General features: G+C 41.8%; 1 protein-coding gene across 2 annotated transcripts; it reads right to left on the minus strand.

The window, feature by feature from the left end:
- Positions 1-3,881: 3,881 nt before the first annotated feature.
- Positions 3,882-17,077, minus strand: LOC122882422 (protein Wnt-2b). 2 transcript variants are annotated; one of them, XM_044209763.1, is made up of 5 exons: positions 16,409-17,077; positions 13,377-13,597; positions 10,061-10,338; positions 8,094-8,358; positions 3,882-5,160 (listed from the first exon to the last, which is right to left on the minus strand). In XM_044209763.1, exons 1-5 carry the CDS (start codon positions 16,585-16,587, stop codon positions 4,931-4,933), a joined length of 1,173 nt encoding a protein of 390 aa, XP_044065698.1. In that variant the 5' UTR covers positions 16,588-17,077; the 3' UTR covers positions 3,882-4,930. The 2 variants fall into 2 exon arrangements, with proteins under 2 accessions (XP_044065698.1, XP_044065699.1); XM_044209764.1 differs by lacking the exon at positions 16,409-17,077 and adding an exon at positions 14,566-14,650.
- Between the last annotated feature and the right edge of the window lie 1,134 nt (positions 17,078-18,211).

Here is an 18,211-nt window from a genome sequence, read left to right on the forward strand (position 1 = left end):
TGAGTGAGTGCTGAAATACTGCTCCCCCAATGTAGGGGAAATGTTAGGAAAATTCTGTTGCCAGGTCAAAGAATTGTTTTGGCAACCAGTTGACTGTTAATGCCTGCTAATATTTTAAATTACTTGGAAAAGAGAACTGCAGTTGTTGCTGTGATATTATACGGGTACTACTATGATGGCTATCAAAATGTGTTGCTGTGAACCATTAAAGGAAATGACAGAGCAAAGGGGGCAGTTAGTGAAGGTTGAGGCACTGGGGTGGGGGTGGGGTGGACATTTTTTCTGTAGGTCTCAGGAGATAAGTGTTTTGTGTTGTAATCCCCTTTTTCCCTCAATGCAGATGCTGAAAGTCATACTCATACTTTCTCTCCCTCTCTCTGTTTCTACACCCCTCGGGTCCTGGTAGGTCACGTAAATATTAGTCTGAGCTCCCTACTGCTCCCACAGCCTCCCAACCCAAACCTGTTCCCAACAAAGCTGCACCACATAATACCTAATGGCTGGCACGCATCCCATCAGATGGAGGCAGAGCGAAAGGATGAAAGACAAATGGAAGAGTTGACACTGTAGGCAGCTACACTGTAGGCCAGATTTTAATCCAACAGAGCAGGTGTTCTTCTGAAGAAGTTCACCTCTTTGCTGGCCAGCCAGAGAAGAGCTTAGCTAGATGAGCAAGCCGTTAATGTTTAGGAGGTGTCAACAGAGGACGGATCAGTGGTGGATGTTCATGGTGCGGAAGGTTCTCTGTTGATACACCTAAACTTTATGACCCCTGACCTCGCCAGACTCCCCTTCTAACCTCAGAGAAAAAAAATGACCCAAGTTCTACCAGCCCTGAGGGGTAAACTCATCCCACTACACATACTTGTATGTTTGCATGCACTTTCTGGTCACAGAGTGACACAGTAGAAAGGCTCGCTAGCATACTGAGGGTTTTACCAGACAGGTGATAGGTGAGCTCAGGGGGGCACTGAGGTGGTCCTATCCTAGCTTGCAGGTATGCACATGTGAATACGTGTGCATACGTAACAGATCGCCTGGCTGACACCTGGACCACCCCAAGATGAATATTATGGGCAATTGTTGGTGGGGCCTCCGGCTAGATTACCACAGACAGAAGCCTGTATCAGAGGCAAGGAGCAGGAGGGAGGTGGAGGGAGGTGATCAGAGGGAGGTGGCAGGTGGGGCAAGTAATGATGATGAATTGTGAGGAACGAGGTTCTTTCTGCTCTTGTGATTAAGATCTGCTGATAAACATGCCTGCTAGGTCTCTAAGTAACCCTAGACATTTCTCTTACTCTCATCCATCCATTTGACTTGCTGTCTTCCTTCTCTCTGTCTAACACCTCTCCTTTATTTTCTATCTCTCAATCAAAGCTGGATTTTAAGTCAACTCACACAGTCTAGGTGTTGGGCCTAGTCCTATCCATGTGCCTTCACACTGTGTGTGTTTGTGTGTGTGTACTTGAATGCATGTGTGTGTTTAATCAGAGTGAAGTTCATCGTCTATTCTCAGGGTTGTTGTCATTTGGCAACCAGAGCTCAGACTGACACGCAGTACAGCCTGGACAGAAGGTTGATAAATCTACATAACTGTCAGTACCGAGACACAGGGGGAGAGAGACAGAGAGAGAGAATATAGAACAAGTGTAAAAAAAAAAAAGGGTGACACAGTTAAGAATAACTGTGATGTTAAATAAATGATTGGGCCCGTGTGTGCTTTCTGCGTGGCTAATAGTCTAAAGATACTGCAGCAACATGTTTGTCAGTGAATGAACCAGTTTGTACAGAGCCAGTGTTGTACAACTGGGCAACTTTTACTTTTCAACAGAAAATATAGGACATTCAGCTGAACCACAGTTTGATCTGAATTACTTGTGCCTGTGATTTTACCACAAAGCTGCTCTCTGAGCAATGGTCCCAGTGAGATTACTTGGCCTTGTTGTGGAATTAAAAGATAATTCAGATTTATTAAAATTTGGATCTTATTTTGTAGCTTTGGCTATTGTTTCTATTGGTTATGATCATTGTACCCACCAAGTTAATTGCTGAGATCCAAAAACATGGCGAGATTGCTACAACAGGGAAATTAATTAGGAGTAGTCAAGACATTCAGACAGGTTGTGAACAAGCCAATAGATTATCTAAACCACTTTATTTGGAGGTAACACCAAGTTAGCGCTCCTATAATGTCCGTAATTACATAATAATCCCTGAAAACTGTGTGCATCCACAACTACCACAAGTACTACAGGTCAAAGATGAACAACGAAGTGATTATATTACTTTTGGTCTTTGTTTTCTCTTCCAAATTAGTTTGGCTAAGCTGGAGTTTTGTTTAAAATCTGTATGATCGTCTGATTGCTTGGCATTCCTAAATCTCAGCAATTAATTTGGCAAGTTATCGTAAACAAATAAGCTGATGGCCCTACAAACATAACATCTAAGTTGTAAAAAAACACCTTTGAACCTCCTGTGTTGCTTGATGCCATTTCTGTGTCCTCAGTCAGTACAATCTCCTTCGCTCACACCACTGCCTGCTGTGAAGCCTAATGGTTTGCCTGTGATACTCTGTAACAGGAATACACTAAGCCTGGCATCCAGGACACAGATAGACTCTGCCACAGGAAGCTGGCACTAGAATAGTCTCAATGACTGGAATTGCTTGATAATATTACCCTGAGGGACAATAAAACTTATCTTATCTAACGATATAGGCCTCCCGTGGCTATTAAGAGACTACTTCTAGAATGTGGAGGGCTCTTTTTGGGGCAGATGTGTTTTGTAGACTTAAAGGTGAATCATGAGTGGCCTAATATTAGTCCATTAAAAACTTGTATTGATTGAGTCTAAGAGAGAGCAATTTTGTATTTTCATCTCAGCTGCTGTATCTGAGTTTGTGTCTACTTCCTGCATTAAGGTATCTCCAGGGTAGATGCTTTGCATTTCCTGTCATGGAATCGGTGTGTCCAGTCAGCCCTGAACATGGCTGCATCCTGTTCCAAGCCTGGGCAAGGAGAGATGATCTTATCACCAGGACACACTGACCAACACGGCATACAGGGTATGCAGAACCTTACAGAAAAATGTGGCAGTGTTATAAGACAGTACAGGTTTGCTGAGTAGAAAGGCAATGCATTAATGCTGTATCGTTTTGGCCTCTCCAAAAAGGCATCCATACAGGTGTGTTTACACACAACTTTTGTCTTAAGTTTGCACTTGTGTGCGATATCCTTTTGAATTCACTTTATCAGGAGTCTCTGGGCTCTAATATATCAGAGACTGAACTGGACTGAGAGTCTGGGGAGCAGAGGGAGCTGAGGCAGAGAAGATTGCTGGAAAGTATTCCCTTTGATAAGCCGGCCAAGAAGCCTTTGATTAAATGTGGTCCCAGCAGGAACCCACACTAGGTCCTCTGTGGCACGACCATGTCCAATCACCAGCTATCAACAGCCCCGGGTAATTACGGCCATCTAGTCATTAGCCTGGGACCCACCTGGAATTCCACATAGCGAGGGGTGGGATGAGGCCAGCAGGGGTTTGGGTTTAGGTTGGGCCTTTAATCAAACACTTCCCTCCCCTTGACTGACACACCCCACCCCAACTCACACAGAATCAGCCTTTGTTACTGACATAGATTGTATTATTACTGCTCCGGTGTCTCTCAACTGATGCTGGTGAGGAGCAGCGATGGTGTATGTGTATGTACATATGTGTGTGTGTGTGATGGGAATAACGCGGCAGGTTGTGACAGCAACTAAACGTACTCACTATCCTCCTCAGTCACACTAATTAGTTCTGCTCTGTTGGCGCTATCTATTGTCTTTCTTGCCTTCAACCTCTATGTTTCTCTGGCTGAACAAAAAACAAAGATTCCAGTGTCGTACTAATGCACCATATATTTCATATGAACATCTGTTTAGATAAGGCAATATACATAATGTTATACAAGCAAGCTGGAGAGCAGAGAAGTGACATCTTTCTGATGTTGTGGTTACATGTGACGGAATGACCATCCAGGCCTTCTTCTTTTTCTTCTTTTTGTTAGCGGCAGTTTGTCGTCTTACATGCTGAAATCTAGAGTACACTGTATAATAATAATGATGGGAGTGCACTTCTCTCTCCTTGTATCAGCCAATGTAGTGCAGTGTCATCCGCAGATGAGAAATGAAACAACACTTTACAATTTAAATAAATCTCTTTAAACAGTCTTTTTTTTTTTTTTTTTTTTTTTACAGTTGCATTCGAAGTTCCAGTAACGCATCTGTCCATTTATTCATCTGATGTTCATCTCCCTGTCCTCTTAGTCGTCTGCCTGGACTTCTGTTTGGCCACACAGAGCCAAACTTACGTTTAGATGTCCACTTCTCAAAGTGCACTTGTCAAGCTACTTCCCAAAGTCCAACCAAGTATTTGTTTTTGGTAGATAAAAGTGTATTTCCCCCCAAAAAAGAAAGAAAATTATGTGAGTATATGATGTTGTTGTAATAATACTGGATACGTTTGAAGGCTCAGTTAATGTAGAAATGTGTGTTTAAAGCATCAAGAAAGCAGAAAACCATTTTTAACCCAGAACCACATGCTAGAAAAAAGGCCATCTGGACTGAATCTTTGATAAAAGCCCAATCCACCAGAACCCCAAAGTGTTCACTGGTTTCACCGTTTGGAATCAGATCCCAGCAGTTCAGTCACAGGGCCATTCACAAATAGGGGCTAATGGGTATTAATTCATATTGATGGGTACTGAATTCTAGTACTTTCACAGAGACAAGTAGAAAAGCCATGCAATGATGAACCGAGGTGGGGGCAGGGGAGGGCAGAGACACAGAGCACTTTCGGACAAACTTTCCCAGAATGCCATGTTCCACAGGATGTCCTGTAAAGGGGAAAGGGGTGGGGTTGCATTACAGGGGGTAGAAGGGGCGTGTCCTCAGGTCTGATCCAACCACTCGGCTCGTTTAGGGGCTTTGCACGTGTGTATGTCCACAGATTCCTCACAGTCCTTACACTCCACAGCGCAGCACCATTTGAACTTGCACTCGCACTTGGTGATTTGCTTGACTCTCGTGGTGTCGTAGCCCCGCCCACAGCACATGACCTCACAGCCATCTGTGCCACGCGATGTCTTATTGCAGACCCGCCCAGCCGTGCCCAGGGAACCTGTACAAGAGTACAAAAGAGTTAGCTAATAAGCTAAAATTTAATTAAACTAATTTTTTAACTGGTCTTTTATGTTTTACTTCTCTGCCAGTTCTTCTACTGAAAATACAACAACTGGTGGGTCATTTCTATAGAGAGCTGAAATGATTACTTGATTAACTGATTAGTTAATCAAATAAATATTAATCTCCATCTCCTTTGATTATTGTTTAAGTAATTTTTCAAGCGAAAAAGCCAAACATTACCTAGTTGTAGCTTCTCAGTTGTGGGGATTTGCTGAAACTGAATATCTTTGGTTTTGGACTATTGGCTAGACAAAACAAGTAATTTCAAGATAATACCTTGGGCTTTGTGAAATTGTAATGAACATTCACCATTTTCTGACATTTTATATACTAAACAATTAATCAATTAATCAAGAACGCAATCGGCAGGTTTACAATCCTTAGTCACACCCCTAGTCTTAACATCACATCAAGGCTAGCTGCTGTTCCACTAGCCTCTGTAACTTGATGCAATCTCTAATTGAGGGATACTTTCATTGGTTTTTCTGAAACAGTGAAACTTGTTCCTGGGTTACTATCATATTCTAAGATAAATGAGTATCTACTACAGCACTTGTAATTAGAATTGAACCCTTCATGATTTTAACAAAGTTAAACAGCACTTAGTTTGTCAACATTCAAAAAACCTGCAGCTCCCATGAAATTTGTCCAGTGTGGAAGTACGCTTATTACATGCAAATGTAACTTTATCCCTCCTGATATCCATCCCCGCTCTCTTCTAATTTTATCTGTCTAACTTTTTAGCTGTAATCTTTGCTGAATGAAAAACTGTATTTGTCTTTCCTGTCCATTTTCACAGTCCACCATTCAACTGGTGACGTTTATGCTGCATTCCCGCAATGTTGACAGAATGGAAGAATAAGAAAATCTCCCATTATTCTGGGAGTGTTCAGGAATTATACCAAGAGTGTATAGTGATAACATTTAAATAGCATAAAGGGACAGTTCATCCCCAAATCAAAATATGTATTTTTCCTCTTACCTGTCGTTCTATTTATCCATCTAAACTGTTTTTGTGTGAGTTGGAGAGTTCTGGAGATATTGGCAGTAGAGATGTCTGCCTTTCTTGAATATAATGGGACTATATAGAACTCAGCTTGTGGTGCTCAAAGCACCAAAAAAAAAAAAAAATACATTTGAAAAACTCAACAGCAATGTCTCTTTCCAGAAAATCATGACCCAATATGACTCAAGATAATCCAATAGGAACTATCGGTAGAAAGAAAATAGTGCCATATAGTCAAAAAATTTGATTCAAAAAATGCAGACATCGCTATGGCTGAAATTTCCAAAACTTGGCAACTCACACCAAAACTATCTAGATGTATAAATGGGCACTACGGGTAAGAGGAAAAACATGTATTTTTGATTTAGGGGTGAACTGTCCCTTTAAATTAGCTACTTTTGCTGTGTTACTTAATTGGAGCACTTAACAAATAAAACCAGATACAAATAAACTATGTATAGACCCGTTTAAATGATCTGAATTGATTCTATTAGTGTTAATATTTAATTTTGTTAAAATGTAACATTCTGTGACAGTCTCGAGCTTGTGGAAAATGTTCGTTAAAGGCAACTAAAAATAGAAATACTAAATAGAACATTACACAGTTTTTTCCAAATTCACCATTTCTGTCTAGACAAATGGAGTGAACCTCAGGATATACTGTAAACAAGATTATTTTACAGGGCTGGACCTTTAGTAATTTGTATTATTACAAATGTCACTTGTTTCGAATGAGGTTTTCTTACTTCTGGAACAGAACCCCAAAGTTTTAGTTTCACTTTAGCTCTCTATTTGGTGCAATATTTGAGCTGCAGTAGCACGCTAGTCATCATTGTTCAGTGTATCGGAGTGTTTAGCAGTCCGGCTATTACCTAATGCAGTGGCATATTGTCTGTGTCTTATGTGAATGTCATCCCCACAGAGATTAGTGCTGGTGTTTCGTGTGAGAAGCTCCCTGTTTGAACTGCTACCTATCACAACAAGCTGCCCATAGAACAACAGACCCACACACACAACTATGCAGTGTTGGTAGAGTGGCCTATAGTTACACTGCCTTTCCCAAGCCACTGCTCCCTTTGAAGCCACTCTATGAGTGTGTGTGTGTGTGTGTGTGTGTGTGTGTGTGTGTGTGTGTGTGTGTGTGTGTGTGTGTGAGGGTTAAATGGACAGTGGAGCGTGACAGACAGACAGGCTCTCACACTCTGAGGCCCACTCTGCCCTCCAGCTACTCTTAGTTCAGACAGACAGAGAGGGAGAGACTGTGACAGACAGAAAGAAGTGATTTTTTTTTTTTTTTTTAAATTAGCCGCTTGTGTCCCTAGGCTGTGGATTCCACTGGGAAGGTGAGAAAGAGGGGGAGGATGGACGCAGGAATGAAGAGAGAGGCAGACAAAGGAAGCAAGGACGAGGAAGAACTGGACAAAGCTTCTGAGTGATGGAGGTGTTGATGTCAAATATCATAAAAGTTTGTCAGACAGTTTTTCATCCATCAACCAGCCAATCAGAAACAGCCATACCTGATTAGGTGTATTGTGTAAAGGTTGAACAACACATTCTATGATTGCGGGATTGTGTATATGTGTGTGTGTTGACAGAGACTGATAGAGGTCAGGTGGTCACAGAACGACCATGTCCCCAGGGTACAAGGATATTAGCTTCCACAGACATCACACAGGAGACACACACACACTGACATTCACACACACAAACATACTAGTCATGCATGAACATATACACAACATACACATAACACCCCTAAAACATAACACAGTCGAGGGCAATCCATCAACATCCATGAGAAACTGCCTCTCTGTGTCTTTCAGTCCAGTCCACCTTCTTCTTCTCTCCTTTTGCCGTCTTACCTGCTGATTTGTCTTGTAGGCAGTAATCCGGAGAGTTCTCAAAGTAGACCAGGTCGTTCTTGGTGGCCTTCCTGAAGGCTTTGTTAGCTACAGCGAAGCCTGTCCCATCCTGATTCATTGTCACCTCGATGGCCCCATTGTATTTCCTCCTCAGGTAGTCACCGGTCTTCCTGAAGTCTGACATGGCCATCCAACATGTCCGCAGCGTGCAAGAGCCGCTCACACCGTGACATTTACACTCCAGTTTCATGAATCGCTTCACTGCCTAAATATACAGAGAGAAGTGTATGTTGTTTTAGCCATCATGAAATTTGGTTTTACATGTTCTAAAAATGCAGCGCAAAGGCAGGAACGTTTCTTAAAGTGCTGGTTTAACCAAATTCCATGAAAATATATTTCTCACTTAATGTACCTCTAGTGGTATCTAGTCTTGTAGATCATTTTTGGTTTCATTTTCCGGGGTTTTCGAAATATATATAAAAATAGTCCCTATCAAAGCTTTTGCGAAGTCACAGTGAAGTCTCTGGATTATCCAGGGATATGGGGACACTATTTCTGGAAAGAGATGTTGCTGTTGAATTCTCTAAATGTATTTTTTAACGCTGTGAGCACCACAAACAAAATTCCATTTACCTCCATTGGGGTGGCAACAGAAATCTCAGACCCTTTATTTTTTTATTTACACTTCGTATTGACATGTGATCTGTATTGGAAAATTGTATGTATAAGAAAAAACATGTTAATGCAAGGTGTAAATGCACTAGGGTTGTCACTTTGACAAAAAATCAAGTTCAGACTAATTTGAATGCAACTCACCTAGCTTATCCTACTCAGAATCAGAATCAGAAATACTTTATTGATCCCCGAGGGAAAACTCTTTAAAATATATTGTAGCTGTGGGCACACTGGATTTTGCTCCCCATTCATTTCTATGAGGAACGGGGTAAGGTGTATTCGATGCCGGTCACAGATTGACCCCACCTTGCTTGCTTTATGCAGAATTAAATCAGATTGAACGTTTACACACAAAATCACAAATCTCTCCAGTGTCCAGCCAGTTTAATATTCAACTTGTGTAATGCTGTTGTTAGCCCGCTGACCATGCTAGCACCCATAGGTTGTGCTTATAACTCTGATAGGTTGTGCTTACAACTCTGCCCATGCTTTTTTCCTGTCCTGCCTGCTTGTTGCCTCAGCACGTGAATACATTTCTGTTAATTCGTGGTACCTCCACTGCCTCACTTGAGTGACACATTAACATTTCAAGGCAGTTGCGTTTTACAATCTCACCTCCACATATCATAACACTCGGCTCCCCACGGGAGTCAGTAAACGGACTAACAGTGCATTTTAGGAACACCCCCTGCTGGAGTACAAGACATGGCTGAAGTGAAGAGATGATTACAGATAAAATTTTTTATATTTTCCAATAATTTCAAATAAAAAGTGACCATAAAATGCACTCAGGATGCATTGCAATTGGGAATGCTGTCTGATTGGCCCGACCTCATCTGGAGGTGGTCTGGCTCGCATTGAGATTGGATCCCAGCAAGGTGTGACTGCAATGCAGTCTGAACAGTTTGGCTATGTTGTTAAAGAAAAAAATTCCTCCATCATGTTGATAGGTTACCTAACTCTGCATCATCCACTAGTGCGCCTGCTCCACTTACGTGATTTGCATATAGAGATCGATCACAATGCAGGTGGAATGAAGATAACGAGAACACTTTAACTGTAATACCAAGTGTAAATGTAAAGGGACATGATCATTATCCATTATCATATATCGTTGCCAGATACAGATTGCGTGTTAATACCAGGTGTAAATGGGGTCCAAGATGCAGATATATCAAAACTTGGGAAAATAAAACAAAAGTCTGCATAGCTAGATATACCACTAGACGTAAGTGAGAAAATATGTTTTTTTTTCGTTATTTGGGTAAATTGACGCTGCTGTAATCACTTACTGTTCTGCCACAGCGGTTGTTATGTAGGTTCATGAGCGCCCGTGCATCTCGAACAGTCCTCTCTTTGGCATCTATGAAAGCTTTTGCAAACTTTATCCCATAGTTGATATTATCACTACAGCCACCCCAGTCAAACTCTCCTCTTTCATCACTAGCCCGTCCACGCTTGTGCGGGTCGCAGTTACACGTCTTCAGCTCCCCCTGGCTGCAAGCGCGAGTGAGTGCATACACCACTCCTGCTGAGGAGATGGCGTAGACGAATGCTGCTTCACGACTGCCTGAAAAAGAGAGACAGAGAGCACAAAAGCAAAAAAGAAACAGAGGTTAGACTGAGGTGGAGGTTAGAATAACACAATCTATTATTGTCTATTACAGAAATTGCAGTTACTCATATATCATGAAATACAATAAATTCTCTAAGACCTGAAGACTTAAACCTGTGCAGCCCACATGTTAACATGCATAGACAGAAACACATAATGCCATGACCAGACCTGGGCGTGAGCCATCAGGACGTGAAGATGCAGCTGACGGGGGCATATCAGGCCTGATGTGGAGTATAGGACAGCTCTGTTTAAATATTATCATGGAAATAATCCTAGCTGCGGGGCTCTCCTCTGCTCACATAAATTGTTTAAATACAGACACAGTGATACCCCATTAATCAGCGCCAGGGTGATGTCATGACAGCATTTTCTACCATTGCTGTGCTTTTCTGGTCTCCTTAGTTCCTTAAAATATGACTCATCTATTGTTAGGCCAAAGGCGCATAGAGAATTAGATATAGTGTTTGGTCTGCTTTTTGCAGTGCCCGTGGGAATGAACGCCTCAAAAAACAACATGGAAGCAAGTCGCAGAAGAACTTGTCCATCTTTAGTTACTTGGTCAATCTAACAGAGTGGTTTTCTTATATAACAGTAATAACAACTCTGCTGTGTTGTTATTAACATTATATCTCAAGAAGTGGAGAACAACCTCTCTCCTGTAGCATTAATACCGGGTAAAGCCATTGTTATCCAAAACGCTGTACTGGCACTGGATCAAGTTATTTTCTTCACCAGACCAGAGTTGGCTGGGAGTTTTGTAAAGTGCTGCAGTGTGAGTTGGTCAGCTGGTCTTGTTTGTTAGTGCTGGAGTTCGGTGCTCCACTCCACTAACGTTAGCTAGTCTCTGGGTGATGGCGTACAAAGTATCCACAAAATACTAATACTAAGTTATTAAATCCAAAATACGCCTCAACACTTGCCTTTTTTGAAGATGAACTGCACTCTTGCATGTGCTTGCTATACATCGTCCGGTTAATGCACTGCGCTCTTGCAGTTGAGTTCCACTTTTTTCATTCCATAAACATAACTTTATTAAAAATGTACAAAAAACTGTTTTTGGATATTATTTATTATTTACTATTTATGAATCGATTCAGAATCATAGAGGTTTTTTTACTTTCACACAAGAAACATCAACATCTAATAAAAATATAAATAAATATATGTATCTTGAATAAATAATTAAAGGAAGAGTGTGGAACAGGATTTAGTGGCATCTAGCGGTGAAGTTGTAGATTGCAACCACCTAAATACCCGAATGCCTTCCAAGCGTGTAGGAGAAACTACGATGGCCTAGAAACTCACAAAAAAACGCAGAAGGTTAGAGCCAGTGTTTGGTTTGTCTGGGCTACTGTAGCAACATGGCAATTCAACATGGCGGTCTCCGTAGAAGGGGACCTGCTCCCTATGTAGATAAAAACGGCTTGTTCAAAGGTGATGAAAACACAGTATTTCTTATTTTCAGGTTATTATACACTAATGAAAACATACCTATGAATATTATATTACATTTCTGACAATAGATCCTTCTAAATGTTACATGCTAGACCTTTAAATATAGATTGCCATGAAATGTGCTGTAGCAAACTATTCTGTAATCTGCAGGGTAGGATAAATAATAATTTATGAATTTGATTTTAATTTAAAACACTGTCCTGCAAACTAACACATAAATACATGAGGGAAGCAATATTTCTTTCTGAAATGACGTGGAGTAGAAGGATTACGTTTCATGAAATGGAAATACTCAAGTACCAGCACTACAAAATAACACAATAACAAAACTAACTGATGTAGTACTGATTATAAATGACTGGTGGAACACTTTTGTATCTGAAAACAAGATACATGTTCACTCTGCAAACCTATCTGAACCAGCCTCGACCAGAAGAGATTGTGTGATCCAATCTGCTTGCTCTGTATTTACTGGAATGTCCCAGTCCATCTCTAGGGTGAGGAGAAGGGGGCAGTGGGTGCTGTTGAGGGGGTTTATGTGGGGGAGGATGGAGGAGGGCATTGCTGGTCATCATTCAAACCTGCGTTGTTTGTCTGACAGTGAAAATATCTCTCTAAATATTTACATCTACATTACTGTTTATTCCTTTCCACCACACACACACACATATCTCCATATCTGCTTCTTTTTTCCATGCATCGATGGCCCCCACACATGCTTAGGATGGCTGGAAGAGGGACAGTAACAAGCCAAGGAGAGTCGGTGACGTTAGATACTAAATCTGCAGAGAAGAGCACCTTATTTTGTGCAACCAGAATCCAGATACACTACAATGAACTGCTGTAAATGAAGCATTTACCATTGTGCTTTGCTGAAAAAGCAACAAAGTAGAGTCACTCTTTTTAAGGCTTGCACTGCATGCAACAGTGACTTACAGGTGCATCACTGTGTCAGCGCTCTGCATTCAAAATAACCAGCTGACTTGACCAGTGTCGCTTGGCTATCAGGTGTTTTTACTGAAGAGCCCCTGTCCGTTTGTTGTTTAATAATTCAGACTGTCTGCAGTTATAAAACCCTTCATATGGAGGACATATACATGCACTGGCTACAAAGATAGTAGGAAAATATGTATAACATGCATGTGCGCCTGTGTGCATGTGTGTGTAGGCATGAATCTGTTACAAAGCAGAGAGGACTGCCAGGAGTGGAAAAACAAAATGACGACAAGCCCACGTCTCAAAGTCCGTGTGTTTATTGACGAGGCGTAAGGCATAACAACAGTCCATTAGCAACTATAAACATGGAGCACCAGCATTCGTGAGTATGAGAATGAAAGATCGGAGGAAGAACAGAGCGAGGGGAGAAGGACAGAGAGGAGAAGAGAGAGATAAGGCTGTAAAAGTGGAGAAAATGGGTAAGAATGAGGAGTGAGACAGTAGCAGAAGGGGCTCAGGTTCAGGCTCAGTATCTATACGCTTTGGCCACACAGTCAGTTGTCAGACAGGCATACATGTTTACACACACATGGACTTACTCCGTAGCAAGACACGTCCAAACACAGTGTGGTCGCGGTCCAGTGTGCTGCAGTTCCAGCGATGGTGTCTGAACTGGTGCTGGCACTCTCTGATCCACTCCTTGGTGCCCTCACCGATGGCCTGCATGATGTCTGGGTGGCGCTGGCAGAGTTGCCGCTGCTTGTTCACCAAGCCTGGGATGTTGTCACAGATCACACGGGCCCCCAGCGCACCGATGTACCTGATAATGCAAAAAACACAAAAAACTTCTAGGCGGTTTGGATCTGAATCCACACTAACTTTAGAAGGATTCATGTGTGGAATACGAAGTACAGCAGTGATTGATGGTATATTGCAATTGATTAGTACACATAGGCACCCTCATATGGTAGGTGTATACACATGGGGATACACACACTCAAAGGTGGTGAGTGGCATGAAGGAGAGCTGCAGCAACAGCCCTCTGTGAGTCAGAGTTCACTACACTTAACAGTTTAAGGTTTGCAAGAAGGAGGGGAGTGGAAACCATTTACTCCGCTCTCCAAATAAATAAGCACTTAACCTCTCCCCACAAGACCTGCGTGTGTATGTGTGTTTAAATGTTTCCCAATGGGATAGTTGAAATCATGCTGTCACAAATCAGAGCACGAAGTCTGGGGTCTCCAATAACCCTGTCAAACTAAAACCCCATTTACTCATTTTGCTTCTCTCTGTCTTTTGCCTGTTCGCTCTCATTCTCATCTTACTCACAGTTCTCATGCATGCGTCTTCCAATCTTTCCCCCTCTCCTAATAAAACAGACTCTTACAGTATCCGATCAAGATAAATGCTGCGTTCAGCTTGCCCAAAATAAACTCTAAACCTAATCGTGACGTGCTCCTATGTGTGTGTAGCTTGGTGGCCGCAGGGCTTTGGCGGGTCAGCGGGCACAGGTCAGGGAGCGTGTAGCTGTGTGGTCGTGTTTTACGAGGCCGGGCGAGAGGATGGAGTCTGGAGGCTCTCTACTCCCCAGAGTGGGATTAGAGAGGAGGAATAAGAACAGAGTGCTCATCAAAGGAAAGAGCCAGAGCAGCAAGTCACACTTAATTTTCTCTCTCTCTTTCTCTCTGAGAGGCAGGAGGACTTGTGGATTTTATAGGATAGTAAATCATTATCTGCAGGTTTAAAACAACATGCTGTAAAGCCCTGCGACTCTACTGTGAATCATACACAAGTAGGAGACAAATAGGGAAGGCTTCTTTTGACTTCTGATGGACCAGCCACAACTCCTCCTTTATTACATCAGCCTCTTGGTGCCCTGTCATCTTCTCAAGCCCCATTGGATCATACAAGAAACACACACAAAAAGATCTGATCATTTTCTAGCATCATCAGTAAGAAATCATTTCACTTTAGTCTGGGGATTTCCTGATACATTTGCTAAAGATGCAGCAAATAAGCAACTTAATGCTCACTTTACTTTTCTTTTGTGGATCAAAATGGAACTTGGGCACAACAAACTACCTGGCACAGACATACACACTAATTGTTCCTGTTTAGACTGTTTACTTTTGTCAAATACTTGGAAACTGTGGGCGTTGTTTATATTTCACAAGAAAATCGTATCGAAAATCGTAATAAAATGTATTTATTATTATGCATTTGTATTATATTATACATGCCACCCCCCTTTCCAAATGGCTGATACATCCCACAATAATTTTTGCTACGCCCCTGGGTTGTTAAAGCCCCAGATCTGTCCATATCATCACTTACTGTGCACCCACAGAAATTTGATAAAGAGTTAAATAATGTATCTCCTACTCTAAATTCCCCTGAAAGCCAATAATGCCCAGCTAAAGCCTCTACACACACTCTTCCCACTACTCCCCATAACTGCTTTTAATCTACACAAACTATTAGGCATTCCATCACCCCCATACCCGCCCACACACAGACACTTCTCCTCTAAACACACTCACATATGGACACTTTCACATATGTTATTGCACAGGCAATGAGATATTTTTTCACTCCTCACCTACGCTCTAGATGGCTGGTTTTGGGGTATTTTAGTGAAATAATTTGTGTGTGTGTGTGTGTGTGGTACCTGGTGAATTAATGACTGCTCTGCCTTGTCGAATACAGGCTCCAGCTGAGCTGAACACGCGCTCAGCCAACAGCGCCGGCATAAATTACATTTATCGCTCTATTATTATTGCTCAATATGGCAGGCCAACAAACTGACACGAAGAAAATGCGCTTTAGAAACAAAATCCTAAAGAAGCTTGAATCTAGTTTACAAACTCATAATTTAGGTTATTTTCACTATTAATGCTCCATCGTGTTTCTTACTTTTTTTTTCAGGAGCAAATCATTTTGACTTTGCCTAAATTAAATGATGACAGAAAAACACTTAGAGTTTTTCTTTGCGGTCATTTGTTCCCCATAAAAATTACAAGCCAATGCACTCATTCGTGACAAATAATAGCTTATGACACTCTTTCTAATAAACCCCATGCCTTTAGATTATTTACAGCAAAAATGCACAAATAAGAACAAGAATGATAACGTTTAAAATGTTGCCAGCAACTGCGCAGCAACAGTGATTAGAAAAGCACTTTCGGCTATACAGTGAGTCCGCGGCAATAAATTAACTGATACAAACCCTCAACCCTCATATGGCCTTGTCTTGTCTGCTGGAAAATCACTGCTCCGAATTAATTGGAACGGGTTTTGCTTTTGCTTTTGGAAAAGGAGTTATTAAAATAGTTCTCATAAGTTCAATTCGTTGGCAGATGAAACCCTGAAGTTTCTAATGAAAGACCCAAAGCTCGGCAGTAGTCCCAGCCCCGTTTCAAATGATTAAGATCAGTGATGAATGATCAAATTGTGTGGCATTTTCTTGCCTTCCTTTTACAGTTAGGCTCTTGATTTAATTTCGATATTATTATTATTATTATTTACGTAATTGTTCCTTCCAAAAGGAAATAGGCTATACAAATCCAGCTCCCATGAATCTTGCTGGCAGGCAGGTAGGCGTGTAGGTGTGATGGATGCAGACAGTACTCACCACCATGAAGAGTCCACCCGAGGCGTCACCAGCAGCAGCAACAGACAGGCACAGTAAATCCTCGAACTGGCACCGTGGTTTTGGCATGAAGAAGACCGGGATGAGAGTCTGGCTCCCGTCGAACCACAGCTCCGAATCCGGGCTGCCCGGAGGCTCAGAATTCTGTTTAAACCCAGCATGGCTCTGCGATTTTTCAACCACCAAAAGTCCCCCCCCCCCCAAAAAAAAAAAAAATCAGATTTCAGAAGTAAATGCCCAACTTTAACAGACAAGGTTTGATGTGAAGTAGGCTAGGCACCCATTCAGTAGGTAGGCCTCATTATCCAGTGTGTTGCTTCATGTTGCGCGAATGTCAGGAGTGTGAGAAGCGCGTTTTCGGTGCCATGTGCGCACCAGACTCTCCACTGAGCACTTCTGGATGCCGACAGGAGGTTTACCTGACGAGACGCGCAACAAGTGTCGGCTATTTCACTTCTTTAGTCGGATCCCGAAACACCTATCCTTGGTGTTTCCTTAGTTCAGAGGCAGAAATAGGATCCGAAAAACAGCTGGAGCCAAAGGTTGGCAGATGCGAGTTCTGTCGGCTGTGTGACTCTGCTGGGTCGGATGCTCGCACCGGACCTCTCCTTTATCAGTGCGCTGTGGACAGAGTCAGAGCTGAGAGAGAGAGAGGGGGAGAGAGAGAGAGAGATGAGGGAGGGCTCGCTGCTGACAGCTCCCCTCGCCCATTGGGTAGATGCAGGGGTTACAGAGTTTGACCAGGAAGGAGATATTAAAGAGGGATGGATGGAGAGAGGTGCGTTCGTGTGTGTGTTGGTGCTGGGGTGATGATGCTGTTGAGGTCGAGAGGTCCTAATGTGAGGAGTTCATCTGTAACCACAGACAGAAATTATTATAACCAATGATGGCGCCTTCATTTTACAACCCAGTAAAATTGGATAATTAAATCACATGAAAAATGTGGTTTTTCATATTTTAAAGGAATTTTTTGGCAAAAAGGGTATTTTCCATTCTTAATGAAAAATGCTGCAAAATGCAGTCATTTAGATGTAGAAACACAATGAGAGAGTGAATGCTCTACAGCGCTAATGTGTTGGAAATGCAATTGTTAATTGCAGTCACAGATAAAGTATAGTGGATATTCACACAGATATTTTATTTCACATCTATTGTTAGTGTCAGTTATTAATAATTAGAATCAACACTATCATATTCACTGGATATGTATACTATCCTACTTCTTCTACTCCTCATGCTGTTCCTTACATACACCTTTCACATAATACTGCGTAACATAGACCTTAATGTTCAAGCTGCCTGGGGACTGCAGATAAAAATAAGTATTTTGACTAAATCTGGCACACTTACATCATATTAATATTATATATTATTATTAACAAATACTTATTTAAATATTTGTCATACCTGCAGCCACGCACCACCCAAAGTACAGCAGAAATGAAAGTCAGAGAAAAAAGCAGGGAATGTAGGACTGGGAGAACAGAGCCAAAATCGTCCAGTGGAACAGCACTATGTCTTAAATATGAACCACATGTGTAAGAGAGAGAGTTCTCAAGACAGCGCTCAAATAAAGCATGCACACACACACAAACTGTACATTGTCCCTGGAGAGTGACCATCCTTACCTTTCTTCCCATGCTTGTGTGTGCATCTTCAATTTGTTTCCAGGCTTTGAAGTGATCTGTCATCCATCATCAAATCTCTGATATTTCTCTTTGTCCTTGAATGGCTCCTGACAGATTAAAAGCTACTTTTAAGTATCCAAAGTACCTTTCACAAACT

The sequence above is a fragment of the Siniperca chuatsi genome, linkage group LG10 (genome assembly GCF_020085105.1).
Source record: "Siniperca chuatsi isolate FFG_IHB_CAS linkage group LG10, ASM2008510v1, whole genome shotgun sequence".
NCBI classification, from domain to species: domain Eukaryota; kingdom Metazoa; phylum Chordata; class Actinopteri; order Centrarchiformes; family Sinipercidae; genus Siniperca; species Siniperca chuatsi.